Source organism: Centroberyx affinis, unplaced genomic scaffold (assembly GCF_046629955.1).
Source record: "Centroberyx affinis isolate AG114_WGS23_722 - 3 ecotype Tasmania unplaced genomic scaffold, CSIRO-AGI_Caff_v1 ptg009813l_1, whole genome shotgun sequence".
NCBI classification, from domain to species: domain Eukaryota; kingdom Metazoa; phylum Chordata; class Actinopteri; order Beryciformes; family Berycidae; genus Centroberyx; species Centroberyx affinis.
Genome location: NW_027284647.1, coordinates 1 through 10,388, shown reverse-complemented (window position 1 = coordinate 10,388; position 10,388 = coordinate 1). Strand labels below are relative to the sequence as shown.

The window sequence follows — 10,388 nt, the reverse complement described above, 5'->3', positions numbered from 1 at the left end:
CACACATTTTCTCTGTCACACTGACAAGCTCAGGAATATTGATTCATGCTTAAGGCCGGTGTTTTTTAATGGATTTCTTACCATCAACAAATCCTATGAAAATAACAAAATCAACAATGCGTTTGCTCTACTCCCGTTACTTTCTGACTTGCCACGTACCGTTTTTAGCCGTCAACCCGGAAGTCATTGGCTCCAATTGTAAGCTAAAAACCTTGAAATACAGCTCACAAAGATATAGTTTACGTTTTAAAAATCGCTGTTACCACGAAAAGGCAAATCCTTCATAGGGAGGGTTATTTACTGTCCATGTTTCCATCATTAAAGAGAATCTGACTTTGTTTCCCCCAGTGTGGACCATGGTGGAGTGCAGAGGCTCAAACCAGGTCTGAGGAAGTGTAAGTGTGTATTTAGTTTGATTCATGAAAACAAAGCAACACACATTCATCAGTTGACATGGAAAGTCCATCTACACCACAGTATGTGTGACTGCTGCTGTATTGTGTCTTGTTCTCTCATCAGATGCCTGTGAACTCACTCTGGACCCAAACACAGCACACAGAAACATCTTCCTGTCTGAAGACAACAGAAAGGTGACAGATGTGAGAGAGCAGCAGCCATATCCTGATCATCCAGAGAGATTTGACTACTGGTGTCAGTTGCTGTGTAGAAATGGTCTGACTGGTCGCTGTTACTGGGAGGTCGAGAGGGAAGGAGTGGTTGATATAGGAGTGACTTACAGAGGAATCAGAAGGAGCGGAGACAGTGATGACTGCAGGCTTGGAGGGAATGAACAGTCCTGGAGTCTGGAGTGCTCTGGTAATAGTTACTCTGTCTGGCACAATAATAGAAGAACAGACATATGTTTCCCCTCCTCTTTCTCTAACAGAGTAGCAGTGTATCTGGACTGGCCTGCTGGCTCTCTGTCCTTCTACAGAGTTTCCTCTGACACACTGATCCACATCCACACCTTCCACTCCACATTCACTGAACCACTCTACCCTGGGTTTGGGTTTTGGGTTCTGTTTTGGTTCCTCAGTGTCTCTTGTCAGATAGTGGAGGGAGAGAGAAACACTCACACTGCTAAGCAAAGACAGCTCCTGAAATTCACTCTGTATAGGATCACACACACACACACACACACTGCCCCGACCCTTGGCATAGGAGACATGCGGTGTGTGAAGTACGTTGGGCAGTATGTGTGAGCAGACTGTGGAATAGACTATTGAACATGAGTGATGACAGACTGTGTAAAAGGCTGCTCATGTGGGACATACAGACGAGCGGCTTGAGAGCAGGCTGTGAAGAAACGAACATCCTGAAGGAAAAAGTTAACACTATTATGATTGAAGATGTTGTTTTTCAGCAGTTTAAAGATAAATGGGCTATGGAGATATGCCGTAAACCAAAACTCAGAACGTATGGTTTGATTGTTATGGTCCAAAAATGAGTTCAGTACTGAAAACTATGTGAAATATAATCTGCCCAAGAGGAAGAGATCTTCATGTTCCCAGATCAGGTCTGGAATATCGCCTTTACATTTGGAAACGGGATGTTATGTTGGCACTGATGAACAGGAGCGGGTTTGTCATTTATGTTAAATAGAATTGAAGATGAAATGCATTTTGTTTTATATTGTCCCTTGTGCCATGATAATCAATAAAGGTGATCTTGATTATTTATCGATGGAAGACTTGGAAATAATGAAAAAATTGTGTGAGGTGGAAACATTTGCTTTTGTGGACAATTTAGATAATACACTCAGAAAATACATGTTGTATAATTAGTTGCTTTGTATTATATTAGCTGTCTTAGTTTGTGCTGTTATGTTGAGCAGTGGCGGACTGGCCATCGGGAGGACCGGGACAATTCCCGGTGGGCCGCTCGCTTTATGGGCCGGTGGCCACGGCACTTTGAGCCGGCTATTTCATAAACGAGAGAGAGAAAGAGGGAGAGAGAGAGCGGTGAGCGATGCCCCCACCCCTCGCGAACGGAGTGTCAGAGGAGCCGATCAGTGCGATCAGACAGTAGTATTTTGGAGAAAAACTTAACAAAATGGAAAGGAATCTTTCCGAAAAACAAAAAGGTGGGGCAGAGAAATTGAGGAATAAAAAAATGAAGACCCTTGAAGCTGAGGCATAAAATATGAGGGGTGTGCCTTGTCCCAAAACAAGACACACAGATGTGTGAAAATGACATCCTTCTTCATGCTGAATAAAATGGAGTAGAATAGAATACAACTTGTAGGGAATGTCCTCCCATGTGGGTAATATTAATGTAAGGAATATGGGTCTTTTCACACAGTGGCACTCATTATGAAGAGTTATCAATTATCAAAAATCTCTCATATCAGTCTGTCTCATATCAGTCTTATTAGTTAACTATCAATTGGAAATATTAACTAGCAATTGAATCATTATTATTGAAATTTCAGTATTAATAGTTAATCTAAATTAAAATACAATATTATACCTTTGGTTACACTAAATTAACAATTGATCAACATACTGTATATACTTATAAGTACTGACACTAAGTCGTGCTGTATTCATGTATACGTCAGCGGGGGGGGGGGGGGGGGAATATTCGCAGGCTGGATGTGGGCTGGTCTGGTCAAAAAGTCCAGGGCCATTTTCTTGTCCCAGTCCGTCCCTGATGTTGAGTGACCTTCAAGTCTATGTTTTATATGTTGTTGTAATTGTGTCATGTAATGTGGGTTGGGCCATTAAGATGGTATGATACGAAAAAAAAAAAAAAAACCTTCATTCCCATACACACCCTCCCCTGTACTGCTGCAGTATATAGAAAGATGCCATGTTGCCTCAGCTCTGCTGGAGAAAGGAAGCGACTGATGTATTGAAATACATATAGATATAACCAGTAATGTTGTAATTAAAAAGGAAGGTAAACTAGATAAATTATATCAATTTAATTTTCAGAAAAACATTGTTATGCTTTTATCCTCATAAGACTCGATTTTCAGTTTCATACCACTCTTTATGATGTATATTATGGATTTGGGACCTAAATATTTTTGTAATGTTTTGAAAAGGCTGTAAACTATTTCTGGAAATAAAAAGATGGATAAACTGATAAACAACCAACATCATTTGATCTTTCATCTCTGTGTGACATAAAATCACTGATCTGATTTTGACAAAACCTGGGGAAAAGACTCTGATTGGCCCAAGAGAAAATACAGTTACAGGTGAAAACCAGGAGACATTACTGTCCCTGATTGGTCCAGACGGGGGGAAGACATGTTTCCTAGTGATCCGAGCGATCTGTTTCTCTCCTGATCTGATTCCATACGTGTTATGAGGTTCAGGATCAATACAACCAGGATCCAATGTGATCAATAAAAGTTCAGTGTCAACAAAGTCTGACTGTGCAGAATTCTGTTTATTTCTGAGACACAAATCTTTCCAGCGATGCCATTGGCTGCTAGAATGTAAACAACAATTTAAAAATGTCATTACAAAGTGACAATAATATAATTTGGATGGAGAGCTTGTGAAACTGTGATGGTCAAGAGTCTCATTAGTGATTACTACAGCAGAATAACATGGAGCTGATATCACCATTCATGTTCCTGACAGCAGAATAACATGGAGCTGATATCACCATTCATGTTCCTGACAGCAGAATAACATGGAGCTGATATCACCATTCATGTTCCTGACAGCAGAATAACATGGAGCTGATATCACCATTCATGTTCCTGACAGCAGAATAACATGGAGCTGATATCACCATTCATGTTCCTGACAGCAGAATAACATGGAGCTGATATCACCATTCATGTTCCTGACACAACAGACGGACTGACACACTTTGTATTGAGATTTATTGAATTTTTGAAGAAAAATAATTGAAGAAGAATTGAAGAAACAGATGATCCGTCCCTACGCAATGGTGACCTTTAACCTTCTCAACATGGTGCAAAAAAATAGTTTTATTCTTCAGTAAGAAAACAATTCTATACACATGCAGACTAGTTTGTTAAATTAACTTGTTAAACTGCACGGCGGCCATGTTTGTTTATAATTTGTCTTCTGACAGAATTGCATGTGAAAGCAAAGCTGTTTAGCAGCTGACCTGGACTGACCTGACTTTCCCTCCAGGACCTGAACGCAGCAGAATAGCCGTCTGGGTGCTGTGACCTCTGACCCTTGGCCTCCTTACTGTTGGTTGCTTGTAATCAGTATCAGTACTATAGTGCAGTAGCAGTATATACTGAACCATAATACTGATACTAAACCATAGTATTGCTACTGGACTATAGTACTGATATTGTACCATAGTACTTTACAGTACAGTAGTAGTACTCCTGTAGTAGCTGATCATTTGTTGTTGTATGGGGAATCCGTCTCTCTCCAGCTAAACGAGGACTGGCGTCTCGTTGGTTAACAGGCTGGTTGCCTAGCAATGGCTCCAGGCTCGCCAAGCCTGGATGAATTTTTAAAAACAGTTCAAACCCGTCAGAAACACACAACCTGCATGTTACCAACTGTACCTGATCTGAGGTCAGTGAGAGAGGTGTATATCAACAAGTATAGGTTATAGGCGCCATTACAATTAAGTGACAGAGAACCCATTAATCACTGGCATCAATGAAACTTCCCCTGGTGTGTAGTTGTGTTTGTAAGGCATTGACTCAGGATTGTTCAGCACTTCTGCACTGTGGTATATATTTACCGCATCTGTAACAAAAACAAAAAATATATTTTTCTATGCCTTTGTGAGAATTTTTGCTGCTATTGGTGGTTGTTTGTCTCATGATGCTGACTGACTGGAGGTCAGAGTTCATCGCTGCCACACTGTACAAATCCTCCTCCCTTTTTATATTTTCCACTTTTCCACCCAGAATCCCCTCTAAACCAGCAGCTGGTGACTCAGATCAGATTTATAGCAGGTTTGACACCAATCCTCCTGCTGCTTTACTCCTCCACTCTGCTGACTGAACTCTCAGCTTCACCTCAGGCTGAGAAATATGTAAATATCACTGTGTTTGATGTTAAATGACAAATATTCTGTTGTATTCTACTAACCTCCTGCAACACAAACCCACCTGGAGCGAGGGAAGTCAGTGAGTCTCGTTTTTTATATTTTGTCAGAATCTGCTTTGTCGGTGTTCCTTTAGTCTCTTCTACCGGAGCAACAGATCACAGAATCACTGATTTGGGGGTTTTATCATGGAGGAAGAGACACGACCCAAGACTCTACCAGAGGCACAAAGATTTAAAGCAATATTCCACTTAGTTTTAACATGAAAAGCAGAATATAATCTCCTCCCCAAGATCAGATGCAGCTGGACCAGTTTGTAGCTTCAGATTTTTTCTTCCCATTCATTTGAATGGAAACTGACATTGAACACATTGGTGAACAGATCCAGCATCAGATCCTGCTGCTGTGAGTCCAGCTGACTGTTGGTCCGACGCTTCAGAACAGAATCTCACCAAACGGCTTTTTTACTGAGAGAAGAGAACACAGCGGAGGGATACCATGTAGGAGAGATAGTTCCTGTTTGGGAGACCGGATCTACTTTTATTTTTAGAGGTTCAAGCCCGTAGAGCAGAAACCCTATTGTTTTTCTGCTGGTTTATTATTATTGTTATTACTAGCTCAACAAATATTTACCCAATCGGCCTGAAGGGGGCGCTATAACTATAATTTTACTTTAAAGGCCATAACTTCCACACCGTTGGTCCGATTTTCACGAAACGTGGTACACATGTCCAGCTGACCATACACCATACAATTTTGCAATTTAGACCCTCAAGGTCCACCTGGAAAGTTTTTGAGATATTTTGAAAGTTCTTAAAAACACATTTTTAACATCTCCTCCTACACTGTCTGACCGATCACTACCAATTTGCATAATCGGTCCCAAACTTCTCAGCCTCGTCTGGAATGGCATTTTTTAACATATGTACCGAATTTTGTGTGATTCGACAAAAAGGGGGCGCCGCAAACACCAAAAATGGGCGTGGCCTAACAGAAAAATGGCCGTAACTCCGCACCCGTTTGTTCAATGATCACGAAACTTGGCAGATATATCAAGGGATATATTTGGACGATGTCCTCAGAACCACTGACACTGTTTTTGCGACGTCAGTACCGTTCAGAAAAGGCTTGAACCCCTTTCATGGCCGCTTGCGGCTATAATTAAATACTAATTTTAATGTAAACCAAGAATAGAAATGCAAAATGAGGAGGGGCCCAGGATGCTTTGTTGTCTTCCAGCAGGATCTGATGCTGAATCTGTTCATCAGCGTGTTCAATGGAAGCTTTCAAAGAATCAAACTAAACTTGTTTTCCGGAGTCTGGGACGGCAAAATAAAACGCAAATAAGTCGCTCTGTGCAGGAAAAGTGGTAGAAATGCTTTCTCTACCTCCTCCATTCCTCTCTCCCTCACTCGTTTTTCCTTCCCTCCATCCTCCTCCATCTTGTTCTCTCTCTCTCGTTTCTTCTCCTTTCTTTTCTCTTTTCCCACTCATCGTCTTTTTTCCCTCTAACTCTTAAACTCCTCCATCCCTCGTCTTCTCTCTCCCTCCATCCTCCTCCAGCATCTTATTCTCTCTCTCCTCCATCTCTTTCTTCTCTTGCTTTCTCTTTTCTTTTCTCTTTGCCCACTCCGTCTTTCTTCCTCTAACTTTCTCTACCTCGATCTCTCTATCCCTCCCTCCGTCCTCCTCCATCTTGTTCTCTATCTCCTCTATTTCTTCTCTTTTCTTATCGCCCCCTCCGTCTTTTTTCCTCTAACTCACCTCCATCCTCCTCCAACATCTTACTCTCTCTCTCCTATCTCCTTCTTCTCTTGCTTTCTCTTCTCTTTTCTTTTCTCTTTAACTCCTCCATCCCTCGTCTTTTTCCCTTCCTCCCTCCCTCCACCCTCCTTCCTCTTATTCTCTCTCTCCTTTATTTCTTTTCTTTTCTCTTTGACCACTCCATCTTTTTTCCTCTAACTACTCTCTACTTCCACTATCCCTCCCTCCTTCTCTTCCTTCCCATCTTGTTCTTTCTCTAACTCTCCTCCATCCTCCTCCAGCATCGTATTCTCTCTCTTCTATCTCCTTGTTCTTCTCTTGCTTTCTTTTCTTTTCCCTTTGCCCACTCCATCTTTTTTCCTCTCCCTCCTCCATCCCTCCATCCTCCTCCTCCAGTCTCTTTATTCTCAGTTGGAGCGACTCGACCCACACAACACTTTCTGTTTTACATTTATATCCAGAGAGAGAGAGAGAGAGAGAGAGAGAGAGAGAGATAGACAGAGAGAGAGACAGGGAGAGAGAGAGAGAGACAGGGGGAGAGAGAGAGAGAGACAGAGAGAGAGACACAGAGAGAGAGATGCAGAGAGAGAGAGAGACAGGGAGAGAGAGACAGAGAGAGAGAGAGAGGCAGAGAGAGAGAAAGAGCATGTATTGCAAAATTATTGGCAGAAATGTAAAGTAGGCACAGAAGAAGGAAGGTTCTATAAGGGTTCTGTGGTTATGATAGTGGTTCTCTATAGAACCGTAAGAAATCTACAATTTGTTAAAATAAAAAAAAGGTAAATCAGAACAAAGTAACCAGTGTGGTTCTTAAAAAGTTCCTTCAAACTGCAGATTTGGAGCGTTTCATGCATTCTGAAGCGGTTCTTCAAAGCATCATAAAGGTCAAATGAGGAACTATTTGAGCACGATGCTACAGAGAACCTCTCTTACAGAAATGCTTCTCAATAGAACCAAAAAGGTTCTGCTGTGGCCCAAAGAACCATTTTCTGGAAGTATATAGAACCCTTTTTGTTAAGAGTGTAGACAGAAGACAGAAGGGAATGGACTGAAACTCTAAACCAGTGGTTCTCAACGTGGGGTCCAGGGACCACAAGGGGTCCTTGAGGGGGTTCCAGGAGGTCCACAGCAAATTGACAAATTGTTAAAGATTAGCATTATTTATTATATTTACAAGAAGTTAACACAATTAGAGAATGTAGAAGAATGACTGTTTTGATCATAGTTTCTCTGTTATCTCTCTACCTGCAATACAGATAGTCATGAAATTCTGGACTAAATCATATCTGACAATAAAAATATTCTCAGATTTGGGTCTGAGAGACAAAACTTCATCAAATGGGGGTCCGTGGCCCTAATGGGACTAAATTTGGGGTCCTTGATATGAAAAAGGTTGAGAATCTCTGTTCTAAACGACAGCAGAGTTCTCCTTTAAGAAAGAGTCTGATCTTCTGACGTTGTGAAACCAGCAGAAGATCCTGTTGGTGTTGATATGCTGGTCTCTCTGCAGTCTGGATGTGAAGAGGAGCGGAGGTGAAGAGCAGACTGAAGAGACGAGCTGACTCCGCCTCCTGCTGGACACAACAGGAACTGCAGCCAAGAGCTTCATTAAACTGAAATATGGGACCAATATTTCCCTTATTTCCCTTTCCCTCCGTTTAAAACACTCAAAGACTGATAGGGATAGGAAAGGAACGTCAATTTTAATTTCTGAAACTAATTCTCTATGTTTCCTCAAACTAGCAAATCTGTGTAGAATCAATTGGCTCTTCACTGCTATATCATTTTAGTCTAATTGGCTTTCCTACTTAAGTTGCACAGCTAGCTCCTCCTGCTGGCACTTCCATGTAAGCGCATGGAGGGCCAGGGAGGTTTGCCTGGTATGATCGTTTGGGGGTCTTTGATGATCCCAGGACAGAGCCATACCGCCAAATTTAACTACTGCAAATGGCAATAAAAGTTTTTCTTTTGACTAAAGTGGTCCTGACTGCATTCAATTGGCAAATCTCATACATGGCGCCTTATTTAAAGCTGCTTCAGTCTGCCTACCCTTGCTGCTTCCTCTGCAAGCCGCTTGCAACCCGCCTCCACCCCAGCTACTCCTTACATGCTGTGTCTGACTTAAACAATGTCATTTCTGTTGTCATTGTTGCTGCTCTGTTCTGTACGGGGGTCTTTGCTGCTGTTCTCCCAGAACAGAGCCATACCGCCAAATTTAACTACTGCAAAGGGCAATAAAAGTTTTTCTTTTGACTAAAGTGGTCCTGACTGAAATATAAAAAAGGAGTTTAGTGAGGATCAATATGTTTAATGGAGGAGGCAGCCCCCAGGACAATTCAAGCAAATCCGCCTCACACGAGGCACCAAAAATGTAGTGTGATTAGGTATTGATGATGTCTGATATCAATATAATTTAGAGTTAGTTTCACTGAGATTTAAATAACGGGGCACCAGATAACAGACAGCATCAACTATGAAGGTCTGAATTCTCAGTTTGTTTGAATTTAAATCCACACAATGAACACAGGAGATGACTTTATGTAAATTAATATATTTATTACTAAACTAAAGCTAATACTAATTTGTTATAAATTATTAAGATATAATTATTAAGTTGCAATTGATAAATCATTGATAATAATGAATTGGTGATTAATTCCACATGAACTCATCATTAATTAATCAGCAATTAATTGTTTAAGGGATTATAAACATTAATTATTTAAAAGTGTTACTTACTATCCTAATTAATTTAATTTACCATTAATATTTGGACATTTTAATAATTTATTAAAATTCCAAATTAATGGCTCATTTTAAGAGACTGATTTAATTAACTGCTGTTATGCCAACATTTAACATTTAAATATTTTTACCAGTATTTCCTGATGAGACAGGAATAAAATCAAGTCTCTTTCCTTACCTGAGACTGTTGATTAATGATTAATCTCTCTCTCTCTTTCTCTCTCTCTCTCTCTCTCTCTCTCTCTCTCTCTCTCTCTCTCTCGCTCTCTCCTCTCTCTCTCTCTCTCTCTCTCTCTCTCTCTCTCTCTCTCTCTCTCTCTCTCAGTATCAATCCAGCCTACTTCCAGTCTACTTTCTCTTACCAGCGAGGCAGCAGGTTGTTTCCAACATGAAAAGGTATTGTAACAAACACTTTACATTACAGTTTATAGAGTTTTATTCTTCAACCCGTTAACTCTTACTGTTGATTGATTTAACTGTAATAAGACGATCAGACAGAATAAGCCTCTGTTTGTGAAACTCACTGTTTGGGTTGGAAACATAAAACACTTTGTGACAGTTTGTGAACACATCAGTGTTTGTGTTTTAACGTCCTGAACATGTTGATTTGTTAAGAGTGGAGGTAGAAGTGCACATCAACCAAAACAGACTTGACTGGAGAGTTTAACCAGAAACAAAGGGAAATGTTTTGGATTTGGTCCTAAATACAATGATCCCCGATGGACTAAATGATGATTTTAACATCAAGTGCTTTCTATAAATAACCATAGTGCCACTAATTATAGACTTTAACTGCATTGACTTGTTCGGAGCGTCTTGTTTTCTGTGTATCAAAGAGTCACTTGTAATGTCTCTGTGTTCCACTAGTGCTGCTT

At 40.7% G+C, this 10,388-nt stretch overlaps 1 protein-coding gene across 1 annotated transcript; it reads left to right on the top strand.

The window, feature by feature from the left end:
- Positions 1-348: 348 nt before the first annotated feature.
- LOC139640572 (stonustoxin subunit beta-like) lies at positions 349-2,397 on the top strand (the record flags this gene model as incomplete). The annotated part of the gene is made up of 2 exons (XM_071514749.1): positions 349-395; positions 520-2,397. Coding segments are annotated over 2 exons (730 nt in total), but the record flags the coding sequence as incomplete, so codon positions are not given.
- Positions 2,398-10,388: the final 7,991 nt, after the last annotated feature.